Source organism: Cornus florida, unplaced genomic scaffold (assembly GCF_030987335.1).
Source record: "Cornus florida cultivar Cherokee Brave unplaced genomic scaffold, ASM3098733v1 CherokeeBrave_3.0.0_Hap2_Chr03, whole genome shotgun sequence".
Classification (NCBI taxonomy): domain Eukaryota; kingdom Viridiplantae; phylum Streptophyta; class Magnoliopsida; order Cornales; family Cornaceae; genus Cornus; species Cornus florida.
The window spans coordinates 70722091-70741408 of record NW_026775573.1 but is presented as its reverse complement, the minus strand read 5'-3'; the positions used below and the strand labels follow the sequence as shown (position 1 = coordinate 70741408).

The window sequence follows — 19318 nt, the reverse complement described above, 5'->3', positions numbered from 1 at the left end:
CCAAGCATTTAATCCAAGTAATTGCATAAACAGTTTGATAGTCTAGCAATTAAAATCAAAATCCATAGTCCAAGTAATTGCGGAAAAGAATATAGTATTTCAACTATTAACATCCAAGATATTCATAGATCAAACTTATTAATTAAATGATCCTAGCATGCAACCAAAATAAGATTTAAACATCCTATTCCAGTCCTTTAAATTTTTAAAATATGATTAGGAAATTAACTCCTCCAAACAGTACTTTAACTGATACAAAAAACAGCAAATTTAAACCTCAATTACTTCCATCTAAGCATACATGCATTGAAACCATTGCATGCTTATAACACAGATGAGAATATGATTAACCATTCCAGTTCATGCAGAGAAGTTAAATTCCTAAAAAAATAAGCAAAATCCAACCATCCTCATACAAGTTCACTTTTAACCTTAGGTTACTTCTATCTGCAATGTCTGAATATAACCATGCTTCCCAATATTTAGCAATGATATACACTCTTTAGTAGCATCCAGACAACCTTAGACAAACCCCAGTTTAGCCAAACAGACCCTAAGTATCAGTTTTACATCTTAACAAAAGAAAGAGAAGGCTCTGAACAAAAGAGCCTTCTCCATCTCAAGGAGAGCCTTCTCCATCTCAAATTTCAGTAAGCAATTCAAATAACCAAAACAGTGTGCATTCTACCATTGTTCCTTAACTGCAACTTGCTCCATTCCCTAGTCCAATTATGAATTAGTGTTTTTCATTATAATACAGGTCTGTTACAGTCTTAAGCATCATTTAAAACAAGTTAAACGAAGTGCAAATACCCTATATAGCCAAACAGCCCCTAAAATCAAATTTGTTGCAGCCTAAGGAGAGAACAGGCTCTCCCAAAATTGGGAGCCTGCTCTAAATGACCCAGAGCTGGCTCTAGGTCCCTAAGAGCCGGCTCCAATGCTTCTAAAGCCGGCTCCCCCTCTTTGGGAGCCGGCTCTAAGGTTTTGGGAGACTGCTCTCCCTCCCCTTAGCAACCCTCGTCTGTTTCAGCTTCGTCTCCTTCAACTCTGGTGATGTTCTAGCCCTCTACACTGTAATAAATTCTTATTCTAACGTCCAATTAACCTTTCAGACTAGCTACAAGCCATCCATATGCATCATTAATCTCAAATAGCAAAGCTTAAATGCATAAACAAAAAGAACCAAACAAACAGAGACTTTTAGAATTTTGTGAAACAGCTTCATTCAACGAGTCTAATAATCAGTCAAGCATACATAAATGTTTGTTTAGGCATTTATTTAAACTCCTGGAGTCCATTTAAGCATGCACAGATCACAAGTTTGAGGGAAAGAGAAGAACAGATACTTGTTTTTGAGACTTTAGATTAAAATCTCTAACTGTCATCTCTATCAACTCCAGCAATGTCGGTTGTAGTAAACGACCTCTGTTGCTTCTAGTTCAACCCAGTAGCATACACCAAACTCCCCTCCTTGACTCTGCTCTGTGAATTACCCAAGATCACTCTCCGTTTCCCTCTGTATCTCTCTCTTTTAGGTGAATAGTCTGTTTTTATGTGAACAGACTAAGGTTGTATTTCTTTCAAAACCCTAAGCCTAATGTAACAACATATTTATAGACTCAGTAAATCTATAACCCTAATCCTAATACACTCCGGAAAAGAATCGACTAATGCTAAGTTGGCAATACGTAAAATCCATAACCCTAACTTAAGATCCAATAATTTAAAACAATTTAAATAATTATAAACAGTCAACCAGTTACATATTACTATGGCAATTAATTTAAATAAATTCAAATAATATAATTAAAACAATCTATCAAATAATTAAATTAAAATAATCTCAATTCAGCAATTCAATTCAATACACACAAATAATAATAAATCAATTTGGCAAATAAAACAATTAATTTAAACAAATAAGTCCAATAATTAAATAAAAAAATAAATAAATAATGAAATACAAATTAATATTAAAAATTAAATTCCCATTTTATCCTTTTGAAAACTAGGGGTATTACATAAGGGGTTTAGGTTGCCTAGATTACTTGAACAATTAGGTCCAGAGGGGTGCTTCATCAATTAATGCCCTAAAACCATCTGGTTTGGGAGCCATTGGCCGAAAGTTCATTACATGGGTGATTTAGAAAGCTTAATAGACCTGAACATTGCACAGTATTCTTTTTTTTAAAAATGCATACCTGCAAAAAAATATATATATATATAATGCCTTGTGAGTTCAAAATTGAAAAGTTTGCTTGTGAGTTGAGGGATAGCAAGGAATAAATGCAAGTATGGATAGAAAACCACATGTTTAACTGTAAGTTCACTACTAAAGATTTTTGGAGATTGAGATTGTTGAATAAATGATTAAACTGACATATGGGGACCATAGCTACTAAATTAAAATTGGAAGTTGAAAGTTTTTCTGATTAATATAATTGATTGTACTTGCTATATTTGATTGATTGATGAACTGCAGGGATATCATGATTTAAAACAGGCTTGAATGAGCTTATTGTGCAATTAAGGCACTGTTTAAGAAGTTTGTCGGTACCATCACTAGAAACCCTCATGAGACTACAACTCATCCACTAAGGGTAACCTAGGGGTTTAAAGGCTTATTGCATAAGCTAAATGCAATTGTGATTCCCACGAAAGTAGCTCTTTAGTTTTGAATTGCTAAGGTACTAGCAATATGTAAGTTTAGGGGTGTGATGAGCACTGAATATTGCATATTCGAGCCCCTAAATATACGTATGTTATAAAGCCTAAAGTGATACTTCTATCCATTGTTAGACTGATTTATGTTTATTGTATGTTTATAGGTACTTTTCCAAAGAAACAGTTAAAACCGGGACCTTATAATGAAAAGATTGATATCGAAGCTTACAGAGTCATTACCGGTCATTCAAAGCAAGCCGAGAGCTTAAATGGTGAAGTTTGGAAGAATTCAAGTACCAAAGCTCGAGCCTAAGTCCTGAGGCTCAAGCCCTGCAAGAAAAAGGAGAAAATCAACAAGGCATTAAAGCTCAAGCTTTGTACCTTCAGAGCTCGAGCCCTACTCAGTGGTGCTCAAGCCTTGGCCCTCAAGCTTGAGCATGAGGTGTCGGAATTTGAAGTGTTGATTTTAAAGAAAAACCAAGCTCCCAGGGCCTCGTGCCAGACCTCAAGGATCGAGCACCATCATTCAAAGCTCGAGCCTTGAGTGCCAAAAGCTCTAGCCCTATGAAGCTAAGATCGAGTGATGTTAAAAGAAGAAAACCCCAAAATATTCTAAGTGTTAAAGGAAAAGACGCTTTAAAAAATAGTTGAAGAAGTTTAATTAAGTACAGAATTGAAGATCGAGCACCATCCTTTGAAGCTCGAGCAATAATTCCAGAAAGCTCGAGCTTTACTCCTAAAGCTCAATCCTAAGCCCCAAAGCTAGAGCTCCACTTCTTAAGCTCGAGCTTTCCAGGACAGATCAGATTTAAAGTTACGGGATTATTCTTTTTTAAGTTATATCTCACTCCAGATGGTTTAGAAGACCTAAAAGCCCACCAGACCTTTATTTTCTTCTATAAAAGAAGGCACATACCTTGATAGAAGAAGTCCCTTATTCTCGTATTATTTAGAAGGCTGATATTTAGAAGGGTTTCCATAACCTTAGAAGGTGAAGATCCTGAGAAGAGAAATGTCGTCCATGACGATAAAAACGACAACAACATAGATGATATTTTACATCGTCATGAGTAGCTAATTCCTCTCTTAGGGCACTGATGTAACCCATCTGATTACTATGGTTTGATTGTTTTAACTCTGGGATATTTTTAATATATATTATATTTCTAATTACATGATTATGAGCAATTGAGACAACTCAATTGGATCCTTAAAGTTTTAATAGTTTTTGAATTGTAGGAAAGATGGATTGTTTACAAAATTAGTTAAAGTAGGTAGGTGGATAGTCCATGCTAACCGCAGAGAGGTTATAGTTAACTACAATTTATAAAACATCTTTCTTTAAAACTTGAATTGAACGAATGTTATTGAGTTTAATTCATTTGAAATTTAATTTGTTAAATCCCTAGAGTTGAAATAGTTAGCCATAGTATGAAGATTGTGGTGAAATCAAAGCCCTAAGACCTCTCTATCTCTCTGATCACTGAGTTTAATTTTAATTTAATTTAATTTTATGCTCGTGACAACCAAACAATCAATCAATTCGACCAGTTACATGTAAACCAAGATATTAGTTAAAAACAAGGCAAACAAAACTCCTCTCCCTGTGGGATTGACACCCTTTATATAGTATTATCCTACAAAGATTCGTGCTATTGTGAATGGTAATAAACTAACACACATCAAACACCACGTTTTTGGTGCCGTTGTCGGGGCTTAGTTGTAATACCCCTAAATTTTAAAAGGATATTTCTGCCATTAAAGTAATTATTTGATTGCATTTTACTTGATTATGTGTCATTTAATTGGATTATTTGTTTAATTTAAATTATATTGTGGTGCTTTAAGTGATTATTATTTAATTTGAATTATTTGTCTAATTTAAATTATTTGTTTTTTTGAATTAATTGTTTTATTTGAATTATTTGTATTATTTGTATTATTAAATCTGTTATATTATTTATTTGTGATATTTGATTTAATGGTGATTTATTTTGTCTATCGTAACTTAGGGATTACAGTTATAACTTTGGCTTATAATTCACGTATAAGTGAGCCGCCGTAGGTTAGAACTTAGATAGTTTCATGGGCCGATTAGGAGGGGAATTAGGGCTTGGTCTCTAAATTAAACATGGACTAGGGTTGCTGGGATAAACCTATAAATATGTGTATTACCGTGGTTTAGGGTTTGGAGACAGAAAAACAAGAACAATATAACAACGTTCTATAAAACAGAGAGATAGAGGATACAGAAATACAGAAAAAGAAACATAGAGTGGAGTTGAGTGTTATACAGAGCAGTTCAAGGAGGAAGGAACGTGGTTATGTGGAACTACAGTCTAGGATATTAACAGAACCTTCAGAGATGATGAATTAGAGTTTCAAATCTGAAACTCAAAGACAAGTTTTGTTATACTCTATCCCTTGATTCTGTGTTCTGTGCATGCGTAGATGGACTCCAAGAATTAAATTAAGTCTTAATTACATCTTTTATATGTGTTAATTCAGTTTTTAGAATCATTGAATTAATCGGTTTATCAGTTGTTTACAAATTCAGTATTGAATCTTGTTGTCGTTGTTGTAAAAGTTAATGTGTAATTAGATTCTTGGTTGTATAACTTTGTCTTGTGGTCAATCTGGGATGAGGATGGGACTTTAAAACCTATAATAAAACTGAATTCAAAGACTGGAAACCACCAGAGTCGGAGAAGAAAATAGAAGAACAGACGTTTTCCTTGAGATGGAGAAGGCTCTCCTTGAAGTGGAGAAGGATCTTTTGTTTTAGAGCCTTCTTTTTCTCTTGTTTGAAGTGTAAAACTGATAATTGACCTTGAAATGGAGAAGGCTCTTTTGTTTCAGAGCCTTCTCTTTCTCCTTTAATGCGCAAAACTGATAATTGGGGTCTGTTTGGTTAAACTGGATTTTCCTAAGGCTATCTATGTGCTACTGAATGATGTAAATCACTGCTTAAAACTTATAAAACGGTTGGGAAGCAAGCTTACATTCAAATATTTAGGATGGAGTTAACCTAAGCTTAAACAGAGAGTCTGTAGGTGGATAATTGCAGAATTAACTTCTGTTGCTTACTGTTTTGAAATTTTGTTTTCTTTACAAAATCTTAAATTGAGAATCATGTTTTCAGCTGTGATTTAAGCATATAATAATTTTGATAATGTAATTTTATTTTACCAATTTAAAGGACTGGGATTTGGATTCTAAATCTGTTGTTGGATGTATGATTTAGTTTTACACATGTGAAATTGTATTGGTGATTGTCTTGGAATGTAGTTGATAACTATTTATACTGTTTTTGTCAACTATGGTAAATGGAGGATAGTATGCACTGGTCTGGGACGGTAGCATACTAGGTATGAATTAGTTCAGACACTAAGTCTACCTAATCTGGATTGAGGTTTGGATTAACAATAAAAGTTAAGTTCGACTTCTGTTAGTGTCAGGTCAGTAAATAACTGAATGACATACTTTGATTTCTGGGATGAATTGTTATACAGATATCGAGCCACTATATCAGATGGATGATATTCTGTATTAGGAGGACATGGACTTTATATATTTATGTTATGATGTCATGGTATGAGCTTGAGGCTCATGACCATGGTTAGGGTGCATATATCGCCTAGGATGGATAGCTAAATAGTAGTTGTTGTTCCCTGGTAGGTCTAGGTACACATGACCACGTAATGTGCGATTTGCATGGTATCTTTACTCAGGCTGAGACAGACCTATTGGACTAGTGAGCGTCCTATAGTGTGTAATATATACATATATGGACTAATCTAGATATTGTTGAGTCTATCTAAAATGTATCTGTGTATTGGATTCCTGTTTGGATCGTAGTAGATTAGGACTTACATGTGGGCCTGACCCACTCTTTTATTATTTTCAGGTGCTCGTCAGTTCCAGGGTTAAAGCTTGGTCGTGCAGAGCAGATACAGATTTCTATTCCACCGACTACGTAGGACTGCTTACTTTTTAGCTTTGGATCGTATTTCAGTTATTTCATTTACAGTTGGGATTTTTATTAAGGGTACACTAGATGAATTCTCGAGTTGTTAATTGATTGGAGGTTTTGGAGGTTGGATTTTAATAATTATATTATGAGGATTTTCATTAGAATTCAATTCAACTATTTTTATTATTTCATCTTGTATTCTGTGTTCAATAAAGTATTAATTGTTTGATATTTCCCTCAGGTTTGGGCCTGGGCCTGATCAACCCATGTCTCGGATCCGAGGGGTATCACATTAGTCGATGTCATATTTGGAGTTTAAATAGGAATTAGTACTCTTTTGATCCTTGTCTTTATTTTTATTTTTGTTTTCTTACTTGTTACTTTTCAATTACGTACTTCGAGCCAAAGAAAGCAAGCGTTGAATCTTTAAATTGTTACTATTGCTTGGGACCTTTGTGAACATATCTTAACTCTTTTACTTAATTATGTATCGGCCTGTGTGGAGGCCATTAATTTCTTATATTGTTCAAAGCATGGGAGTATGGGAACAATGTATGTGGAAGTTGATTGATGATTGATTGCTTGTTGTTGTGGAGGAGAAGTGTTGATATTTGTTTTTGTTATTGCTTATTTGTGCATGCTTGGTAGGAGATCATTTCACCTTCCTCTTGTTCCATTGAATCCTAATCTTCAATCTGTTGTTCGTAATCTAAGGGGTAGAGGTACTTCTAGTGCCATTCCTTCCACTTTTGATCACCCCATTACATCAATGGAGGATCATATTGAGGATCTCAGTCATGTTGACCAATAAAGAGTCTACCATCCTATCAATGTGCAACAACCCAATGTGCAACAACATGATAATATGCACATTCCTTTGGGAATGCTTAGACCACCACTTATTCCTCAACCACCAATTAACCAAGTTCCACTTAGAATGCCAAGGCCAATCTTTGTGCCACCACCTCTAATAGGTAAAGTTAATCTTGGAGCTCAAGTAAAGCAACAAGCCCCAAATCCTCCCATAGTTTTGAAAGACCATTATGTGCCGAATGAATATAATCCATCCTTGTTGTTTGACAATCTATGCTCAAAAGATTTTTCAAAAACATTTTCCTGAAATTCTCTTTCATTCTTTACCTTCTTAGGCAAATTTTCAGCTTTAGAAAACTTAGGTGGCATAATATTCTTTTTCTTTTTAGAAAACACCTTTTTCTTAGCATAAATATCATGAGAATGAGTTTTAGAAGACTTTTTCTTTTTTCCTTTGAAAACATAAATGATACCTATGTCCAGTCTTACCATAGAAAGTGCAATGCAACAGTTTAGGCATATAAAACATATTATAATGCAATGAATCAAGCAAATATAGTTTAGGCATATCAACAAGTTTAACAAAAATTATTTTACCTTGACCACTAGAAGAACCTTTAACAAATCCTAACCCAGTTTTATTATTCAAATCATTTCCCATGTTGATTATCTTTTTCAAAGTGTTTTGACTCATATTGAATCCTTCCAGTTTATCTTGTTCAGATTTCAACTCAATTTCAAGATAATCATTTTTCAAATCAAGACATTCCTTCAATGGGTTACTAATACTTACCTTATCCTTAAGAATAATGATCTTCTTCTCAAGCTCAGTGATGACAGAATTGTTTTCAAAAGCTTTCCTCTTGCCTTCATCAATCTGTTTCCTCAAATCTTCATTCACTCCTTTTGCTTGGATAAGTTCCTTTGCTAGCTTATTTATAGCCTATTTTACTCCTATGGTTTCTCTGATCATCTTCTTTAATCTTTCATCGTCCTTTTCAGCCTCTTGTTCTTGTTCTTCATGAATTTCATTGTCTTCATTATCTGAAATATCATAGTCAGATAAAGTAACGACATAAGGACCTCTTTAAAGAAAAGCGATATAAGAAAAATCACTAGTTTCATCAAGAGTAGAATCATTATCACTTAAAGCAGAATTTTTCGACATAGAAACTTTCATTGCTTTTCCTTTATTCCTATCCTTTTGTTCTTTCCTATGACTAGGACAGACATTGGATGCGTAACCTTTGCCACCACAATTCCAGTAAGTGAATTTAGTTTCTTTTGACTCTTCTACTTTATTTTCATTAAACCTAAATTTTAACGTCTTGTCAAAATTTTGAGGATTAGCCATGTTGTTATTCCTTCTCCTCTGTTGTCTTTACAAGATCTTATTAAATTGCCTTAATAGAAAAGCAAAATCATTATCAAAGTTATCATCCACAAAATTCTCAACCTGTGTAGACTTTAAAGTAAAATTTTTCTCCTTCTGATTTAAATCAAAGTTCTGCATCTCAAAGGTTTTCAATGAACCTATAACCTCGTCAACTTTACAAGAAGTTAAATCCCAATGTTCAGTAATGGTTTCAACCCTAATTTGAAATCTTTTAGGTAACAACTTTAAGATTTTCTCACAGATTTTCTTATCACAAACCCTTTTTCCCAAGTGACACAATTCAGAAATTATTTCAAGAAGACTAGAATAAAAATCAGAAAAAGATTCATCTTCTTTCATCACGATGTTCCTAAAGTTAGAGAAAGCATCTGAATTTTGGATAACTTCACTTTTGAAGTTCCTTCATGAGTAACCTGCAAAATATCCAAGCTTCTTTAGCAATTTTATAATCAGAAATTCTAGCATATTCAGATGGAAGAATAGAATTAATAATTTTATATAAAGCTTTGCCATTAGTATCATTACGCTCAGTTTCAATAGCAGTAAAAGTAAAAGCATCTTTTAAGACCTTAATTTCTTTACCATTTATAGTTTTATCTTCTGTAGATGGTGAATAGCCAGATTCAACAATAGCCTAAGTTTTTCCACCTGAGTTTTGCAAATAGGCTCTCATCTTTGATTTCCAACAATTATAATATTCTCCTTCAAACAAAGGACCACGTTGATTAAAACCACCTTCTTTCAACACATAAGACATGATTAAAAAAAAAATTTAAATTAATCAAAACTTTCCTATAAGGATCAACTCAGTGTGTAGAGATTGGCTCTAATACCAATTTGTGAGTTGTACGCAGTGGAATATTTTAGAAAGTTTTGATTATTTTGAAAGCAGATCTTGTGTTTTTTTAACTTTCTTTATTTTAGTAATTAAATAGTTAATCACAAGCAGATAAAATAAATCAAAGTAAAAGTTAGAGATAACACTTGGATTTTAGCAAGGAAACCCCGGTTGATAAAATACGTCAACTATTTACATAGAAAAAACCTCACGGACTGTGCAGTCTAAAGTAAACCAATCCACTATGTTTGAAACAAAGTACATTGAACTTTGACTCTGGCTCACACCCTGTCGTTTTACCAAACACCAATTGCTGACAATCATCTGGCTTTGCGACTCCCCGTCCAACAGCAACTTGACCTCAGGCTTATGCTTGATCTTTGTAGAAGAGTAGCAAGTAGATTAGACAACTCTCCTCGAATGCTCCAACCATTTCAAAGTGTGATCGTTTTTACTTCTGTTCTTCAATTGTCTGAATTCGATATAGAAGTAGATATGCTTTTATCTGATCAATGTAGATGTAACTGTATGATTACGATCAGGATTTGAACAACACAACTCTAAAATCACTGTGTGAATATGTGTGTGTTCTAGAAAGACTTAACAGAAAAATCTCTAAGACTTTCTGCAACTAAAATCTTTCTAAAGCTTTTAAGAATAATAAATTGATAATGCAAAAGCCGTGAATAAACCTATGTGTATGACAAGGTTTATATAGAGTTTAGAATGTCCTAATCCCTCTGAAAATATGAAAAAATTTATGCATAGGACTTGGTACAATTCTAGACGAACTAGGAAACAATTTTGAAACAGGAAACTGAAAGTTGGATTACTGTGAGGACTACTTGAACTGGTTCAAAGGGGCTGAACTGGTTCAAGTTTGGCAGATTGGTTTTTCGAATCCAATCTTGAAGCTTTGAACCAGTTCAGAGGGGCTGAACAGGTTCAAGTTGACCAGAACTTGAAACTTAGTTCTTTTAAGCCTGAAAACACTATATGGTAAGTTTAAAATAACTACCAAGTGTAAAAAGAGTCCTAATCTGTTTATAATCCTTCCTAATGTGTTGTTTTTACCTTTTTCTTTAAATGATCTTCATTTAAGGTAACTTTGAACAACTTTCTAATTCCGTAGTTGCCGTCGATCCCGATATAGTAACTTGAATTACAACTCAACTTGGACTGTTTTGTTTACGATAATTGTCAATTACAAAATAATATCTCACGCTAGATAGGTAGACAATCTATGCTTGTTATTTGCTGATCCATGCTTATTCTTGCAAGATGTACATTTCTCTAGATTGTTGTGTGCTACAAATGTGAGTTTATTGAATGGTTAATATCTTAACTTGATGAGTTGTGCTACACACTAGCTTAGGTAGACAATTCACACTTGTTTTGTCATCCATGCTCATTGTTTCAATTGGTAGCACACATATGGTTTACAACGTTGAATTTCCCCAAGTTTATCAAAGACTAGTTGGTTAGAGGAAGGGCTTAGTGGTGATTCCTATGCCCTAAGACCTCTCTCCTATTCTTTCACCTTAATCATCTTTAGCTTGTTTCTTTTGCATGTTCCTTAGTTTAATTGTTGTATAAACGAAACCAAACCCCTCTTTTGATCATTCAACCTACTAATTCGAATTTAACTCCAAAATACACTTGCGGTCTCTTGGAATGATCCCTTCTCAATTCATGCTACATAGCATAAGTGTTAAGTGTTTTTTATAAAAAATTTAAATGTGGTGGCCACTTCACTAATTACTTTTTGAGCACTCGACTCGAGACAATACCACGATTCATCTTCACCATTGTAGACCATTCAGGAAGTGACATTTGATGTCTTATAACCCTCATTATTTGTTTTGTTTGGAGTTTAATCATTTTGTAATTGTATTTATTCTAATGACAATGTAATTTTTATTATTTTGGGGTATGTAATTGGTAGCAATAGTATTGCATCCCTATAATATAATTTTTTTCAAAGCATTATTCTAACGTTGTAATAATATTCGCAATAATCCTATTTGGGTACATAAGTATGAGTGGAATTGTAGGAAGCTACACGTCGACTAGTATCTCTTATTTTTGGGCAGTGAGCAATTTCACTGTAGATGACCCAAACCAGTCGACGTGAAGTTCTCACACGTCAACCGATTGTCCTAAACCAGTCGACGTGTAGTGTTCACACATCAATCGGTTACTGTTTTACACATTTGTGATTTAGTTTCCCTAATTATCCCTTATCGCCCATTTAAAGTTGCGAGGATCTACTATATGGCCCAATAAAATACATTAATTATATTTTAACCATAGGAATGACCCTATTACCCCCGGACTTCATCATAATCATTGGATGACCTTAGTAAATGACCATTTTACCCTTTTGGGTCTTAAACCATCATAATTATGTTTAATTGACCATTTTGCCCTTGTTGGGCCTTAAAGTATTAATTTAATGAGAAATGACCATAGTACCCTTGCATGACCTCAGGTTTAGGTAAGGACCCGGTTAGCGATTTGAACCCCTGGGTTCGGGTCGTTACACAAGTCCCGGCAACGGTTCCAAAAACTTGTTGTGAGATTTATATGTACCACTTGTAAGTACACGAATCTTTACAGATAGGGCTTACTTATAAGGATGACGTACCCAAAGGACTTGTGTTAATAAAGTTTGTCAACAGATTTCTCAAACTCCCAATTAACTTGAAAATAGGATAACCAAATTTTGATGATTGATTCTAAATGAACTAAGTAGAAAAATAAAAGACAAAACAATGATTAAATAAGATGTAGAAAATAAAAAGAGAGAACTAGGGGGATGACTTCACCACTAACGTCACACCACCAGTCAATTGCATCAATTTATTAGAGATATATATATATATATATATATATATATATATATATATATAATATACATAAGGAATTAATCATGGCTACAAGCACATATTAATTCAACTAGAAGATAATATAATTTAAAACTAAGCATGGATTATTTTCTATTGGCATAAACCATCTACCTAACTACTTTACTCTAGGGTGTAGTATGGTCTATCTTTTCTAGGCATAATCCATCAAATCTCTAACATTATATTCAGAGAAAAATTATTATATAATCATCTCATTCATAACTACAAGAAGTGAATGAGTTGTGTTCAATCATATGATTCAAATATCTAAGATAAGATAGAAAAATATTTGTAATTGGATTAAAACTTTAAAATTTATTGAAAAGTCAATTAAAAATCCTTCAAATTACATAATCATGCATGATAATAATTGTTCTCCAATAAATAAATACAATCAAACCAGTAGTGCTAAGCTAAAGCTACATCACAACCCTAGCAAAGCGTTTAGCCAAGCATAACTGGAGTGGAATTCTTTATGGTTGAGGAAGACATCTTCACCACCATGAATTGATCCCTTCTTTCTTCTGAATGCTTCTCCTCTGATATCAGCCTCAAGCTCCTCTATATAATGCTCTAATAATGTAGAGAACTCCCTTTAAATAAGAGAAGATCAGCCCTAAAATTCCTTTTTTCACATAGAAGACATATATGAAAAATTCTGCCAAACAAGGATTCTAAAATTCATACAGACTTCTAGCCCAGTTTTGACAAGGTAAACAACTATTTTATGAAATCCTCGTGAAATACAAATTTGTAGCTCTTCAAATTTCCTTTCAACAATCATGAGAATTTAGCTGTTTTAACACTCAAGTAGAGAGATACAGACAAATTACCAAAATGGGTTCAAGTTACCAACTTTGAAGAAAGTTTCCTAGTTAGAGAAGGATTCTTCCTTTTCTTCTTCTTTCCATTCTCATCAACTTGTGGCTTCTCTTTGACTCTTTTCTAAGTCTAATTAAACTTAGATCTTCATCATTACTCGATCCCACGGAATGTCATCTTTTAAAGCTCGAAATCACTCTTCTTAACTGATGTTACAATTAAAGCCTTGAAATAAATAAAAATAATAAAACAATGTAAAATCACAAATAAACTACTACTAAGAGAATAAAACATACTCCGTACAAGTTAAGAGGCTAAAATGTATAACATTCAGTGCTTAATAGGAGGCCCAACAATCGTACATTTTAGGTAAAACATGATTAAACTTATTTCAATGGGAGTATTATTATTGATGATGTCTTGGACTGGCTTGAAGAAGTTGAAGATTTTTTTGAGTATTTTGATGTACCTGAAAATAAGCAAATTCCACTTGTTGCCTTTAACCCTAAAGGGTGGGCTTCAGCTTAGTTGGAACAAAATTCAATTTTATCACATGAGACAATGATCACAGCCTATTTAGTAGTGGTACAAGATGAAACAAATATTCATGGCTAAATTTCTCCACCAAATTATGAAGAGATAATGTATAAAAAATATCAGAATTTTCAGAAAGAGAGTCTATCTATCAAAAAGTCTACAAAGGAGATTCACAAAAAAGATAGTGGCATCAATGATAATAATAATTTTGTTAAGGCAACAACTGGCATTATTGTGGTTGATCAAGAGAGAAATTAAGGTGCTTCACCTATTGTAGTTAAAGAAGACGAAGTCAATGATTTGAAAATATTAATTCCTTTACACAAGTTGGTAGATGCAAAAAATGACTTTAGCACTTCAAAAGAAGAAGATGGTGAGAAGAATTTCAATGCTGAAGGTGAGCAACATGTATTGATTGATGATTGGGTCAAAGAAAATTATAAATTGCATGTCCAAGATGGGTTGGATGAATTCGGGCTTCAAATTGGTTAAGTATCATTATTTGAGTAGATTGTAAACGAAAAATATTTATACCGAAAGGTGCCAATGAAAATACTTTGGTATCGTGTTTTGAACGTTCTCATAACAATGAACAATATAATTTTGTGGTAGGCAAGATTTCAAGGTATTCACAATCAGACGAAGTTTTTTTAAGTGGTGGGGATTGATGTAGGACAGAATTTCAATCAATTCAACAAGTCTATTTCTGACCCAAAAGAAGTGTTTTTGGGGTGGAAATGACCCATTATTAAAAACCCAGTAGCATGTCATGTTGCGTCTAAAAATCTTCGTTTAAGGCTCCGAAATACTGTTTTCTTGTGTTATAAATCATCTGTTCATTATTTTCGAATTTATGTTTGAGACCTAAACAAATCCAGGTTGTTCTAAATTTTTATATTCAATAGTAATTATGTTTCTTATTCTTTCTTTTTTTTCAAAATTTTTTAGAGATATTTTTTATTTTGGGTTTATTTTTATTTTTAGTGTTAGTTTCATTTACAATTTTATGGTTATTTATTATAAAACCAAACCAGAAAATCAATCATTCATTTATCAATAAAAATATAAGATTCTTCTACCATCACATCTTGTGAATTGGAGGTAACTTTTGTTGTTTGTGAATATTTATGCTTTTTATCACTTTCTGTCACCATCAAAGGAGGGACCAAAATGAATTCCATCTAAATACAGCAAACCACCGGTCACACAAAAACCATGAGTCTTGCCATGCTCAACACAGAAGCCCTGAAAGGTTCAAACTTAATTTTAAAGTAAGAGATCGGTGATGTCAAGCGAACAAAGTGATAAGTCGTGTAAAGATGGAGTACTGTCTTCGTTTTTGCATTCCCTGGAGGAGTGCAGTGAAAAAAATGATATGTTGATGGACAAGGTTCCAGATCTGCTTCGTGAGCAAAATGTAAACGCCTATACCCCTACCACCGTTTCTATTGGCCCTCTTCACAGAAAGACAGAACGTCTTCAAGTAATGGAGCCTGTCAAGTTGAGCTACACGCGTGCCCTGCTTGCACGAACTGCAGATTCTAAAAGAACAAAAAGAAATTGTTCGAAGGCTATGTTGGAGACGGCAGGAAAAGTTAGGGAGTGTTATGAGCCGGCCAGATTACCGCCCTGGTCGGGCGACAGTCCCAACAGCTGGCTTGCAGAAGTGATGCTTATTGATGGTTGTTTCATCATTGAACTTCTACTCAGAAATTTGAAAAAGCAATATGACCCCATTTTGTCTAACCCTTTCAAGTGCTATGCGGTCCAACGTGACTTGCTATTGCTGGAGAATCAGATTCCTTTCTTTGTTCTTGAAGACTTGTTTGACATAATAGTGAAAGAAATCTGGCCTAGAACCAGCCCCCTTACTCAATGGGTCCTTAAATTTTTTGGAAATATAATGGGCATTGAAAAATATAAACACATAAAAGACCAATTTCCTTTTCATATACTTCATCTTTTGCACATTCAGTACCTGCCGGCTTGGACTGATGATGATAATGTAAACAATCGCATAGGCATATGGGTTGATATGGAAGAGGAAGATATGGAAGAGGAAGATATGGAAGAGGAAGATGATGGAATAGAAATTATAGAAAACAGAATCAACTACTCGGCAACGGAACTTCGCTTGGCGGGAGTCGAATTGAAGGCAGGTAAAGAGAGAAACCTGTTCCACATAAAGTTTAGTACTGCTTTTAGTTGTACTAGCTGTTCTTCTTTGTTTAGAAAAGGTCACTTAGAAATTCCATCTTTCCTTATTTTTGATTCCACCGAGTCTTTCTTAAGAAACTTCATTGCTTTTGAGCAAAGTTACCACTTCATCCATAAATACTTCACATCATTTGCTTTTCTCATGGATATCCTCATCGACACCCCAAAAGATGTTAAACTGTTGGAGGAAGCAGGAATCATACGCAACAATTTAGGTTCAAGGGAAGAAGTGGCCCAACTTTTCAATGGTATTTGCAGGAATGCCATTCCGCGTCGTTTTCTTTACGGCGAGCAATACAAGGATGCGATGAATTTCTGCAATCATTGGCGGCTTTCTACCAGAAGGGTCAGACAATACTATTTTGGTAATCCGTGGTCAGGCATATCAGTCTTTGCAGCTATCATCCTCTTTGTCCTCACTTTTTTATCCACACTATACACCATGCTTTCTTATTATTAACTAGCTATTTGTTACAGTACAAAATAATGCAAATAACTATGTGTCTTCATTCCTACCAATCTGTACCATATTATGAGTCTGGTATCAGTATAAGTACGTAGTTTGGAATGTGTTTGTAATAGCATGTCTGAATTAAGTTAATTAAATACTATTATATATGTAGCTATCATCTTATGGTTTGCTCGATCATTTACATTTATAAGCCCTGTTGTGGTTCATCTGTATAATTGACCTCCTAATAAAAGTGTTTGATTACCCAATGTAGTCATATACTAGTATATGCTTTCTAATGAATGTAACAAATTTGGAATAGATTATCATTGTCAGTGTGTATATGTTTATTAATTTTCCAAAGGAAAACATTTTTAATTAATTATTGTAGGGATATAGAGAGAACAGTACTAGAAAAAGTTAATTAGCTCTACTTTTAACCCTATTTAATTTCGAATATTACAAATACAAAACATATGTAAGTGGCAGATCATAGCAGAGCAAGCACATAGTAATTTGAAAAAGGACTGTGACTGAAAAAAATAAGAGGTCTACAGATAATATGAAAATTGAAATATTTTACTGCGGTAGTCAAAATCATTATACATAGCAGAGCAAGCACATGGTAAGTTTAAGCTAGGTAGCATCCAAGATGGAGACTGGAATGGTATCTTACGAAAACGAATGATGGAGATAAAAAAAATCCATATAGATATAGGCTGTCGGTGATTAATTGATGCTTAGTTTGTCAGATTTTGAATCAACTATTTTTTCCCAAGTGGTTTTTATGCTTTGGGTAATTAACTTGTCCCATAGCTATGAATCATTTTCTCCTTTAATGTATCATGTGGTCCCAAACGTATTTACAAGATAAAAATAAAAACGGTAACATGACGAATTGAGGCTGGCCTTAAGAAGACGTGATGGGTTCTTTTATTCCATATTTGAATATGGACAGAAATCTATAAATGAACGTCATGATTTTATTTATTGATTGATTTAATATATATATATATATATATATATATATATATATATATATATTAGAGACAACTTTAAGGCGTTGCATTCCAATAGTTAGCTAAATAATACTCTTATCTCTTTTGAGGTTTGGATAATTTCACAAAGTTAAACTGTTCAACTATTATTATTTTGATCTTCCCTAAATCTATTAGTTAAAAAAGTGACTTTGATTGTGAAAAATAAATTATGTCCTTATATTATAAAATATATTATATATACACATTTTATATAAGGGAATAAAAAAATTTTCATTTTATAAAATATAAAATTTGGTCAACATGTCTTCTGGAAAGAAAAGTGTTGCTGAGCACACGCGCAAAATCTCAGAGAATGTCAAAGTAATAAATACTGAACGATCTATCTCTATGTCATTTGTCCAAACCTCAGAGAAGATTAGTGTAAATTACCTTTTATTTAAATATGTCAACTAATTTTTCTTTTATAACATAATATAGAAATTGATGGCACTCTATTTTAATAGGAAAATTAAATAACAAGTGCAGAAGCGCAATTCGGTTACCTCAAAATAACTCTACTCGATACGAAAAATGAATCATTGAATGCTTCACTTGCCAACACAGCCTCCTTTGAATCTTATGGTAGAACTAAACTACAAATAAGAGTTATGCTTAACAACTCAAAATCTAGCAATATAGGCACACTTACATTGTAACTCACTTTAGGCAACATAAGTTGTCGACAATGAATATAAAGTAGACAATGAATATAAAGTAGAGATGTGTCTAGGAGAATCTTGTTAGGGAAACGGAAGTTTTAAAAACTTTAAGAGAGATTTTCAAATAAAGATATTGATTCATGTGTAGAGACAAGTTTTATGCATAAAGAATATGATAATCCATTTAATTAGAGATATAAAATTTACATCAAGGTTTAAGTAAACCTTAAATCTCTTATCTAAAGTGAATGTTCTCACTTATTGTAGATCCCTTAGTTAGATGCTTCTTCCTTGGAACTCCATCTTCTTGGTAATGATATTGCCTTGGAGAGCTTAGCTTGTATGAGCCTCCATGAGATGAGAAAACTAACCCTAAAATCTTAGAGAGAGAAAATATTTTCTTGTCTTCAAAAAATATTGCACAAAGACGTAACTTAAAATATATATGGACCCATGTATATATAGGAAAAATAAAAATAGTAATTGAAGACAATATATTTTTCTCAATCTCTAAAATTCACGTGATATCTTAAATCTAACGAGCCTCCAATATCAAGTTGGGCTATAAGTGAGAATCCTTTGGGCTTATTCTTTTCTTATCTACAATGAAATAATATTGGCCTAATCCATTATACCATGGACCCAATTCAATTCATTCATAAATTAATTTCTACTTCACTAAAAGAAATTTATTGAACTCCAATTAAATAATAAATAATCTCTAAGTCATTATTGCATTTTAACCCCTCTATGCATAATTAGTTATTGAATAAATAAAGCCATTAATCCGACTACTAAATTAATATATTTATTTTTGTACCTTTAATTATTTCCGACTTGACCATAATAAAAAATTTGTTTGATAAAAATAATAATTTAAATAAAAATATACATAGAAAATCATTTTGTCTAAAACACACAAACGCCTTCGAATTTACTTTGTGATCAATCATAATCAATACAAAATAAATACAAGTAACAATGATGCAAATATTG

General features: G+C 33.2%; 1 protein-coding gene across 1 annotated transcript; it reads left to right on the top strand.

Moving 5' to 3' along the window:
- Positions 1 to 15152: 15152 nt before the first annotated feature.
- LOC132300747 (UPF0481 protein At3g47200-like) lies at positions 15153 to 16917 on the top strand. The gene has a single exon (XM_059797966.1). It carries the CDS (start codon positions 15241 to 15243, stop codon positions 16630 to 16632), a length of 1392 nt encoding a protein of 463 aa, XP_059653949.1. The 5' UTR covers positions 15153 to 15240; the 3' UTR covers positions 16633 to 16917.
- The last annotated feature ends 2401 nt before the right edge of the window (positions 16918 to 19318 follow it).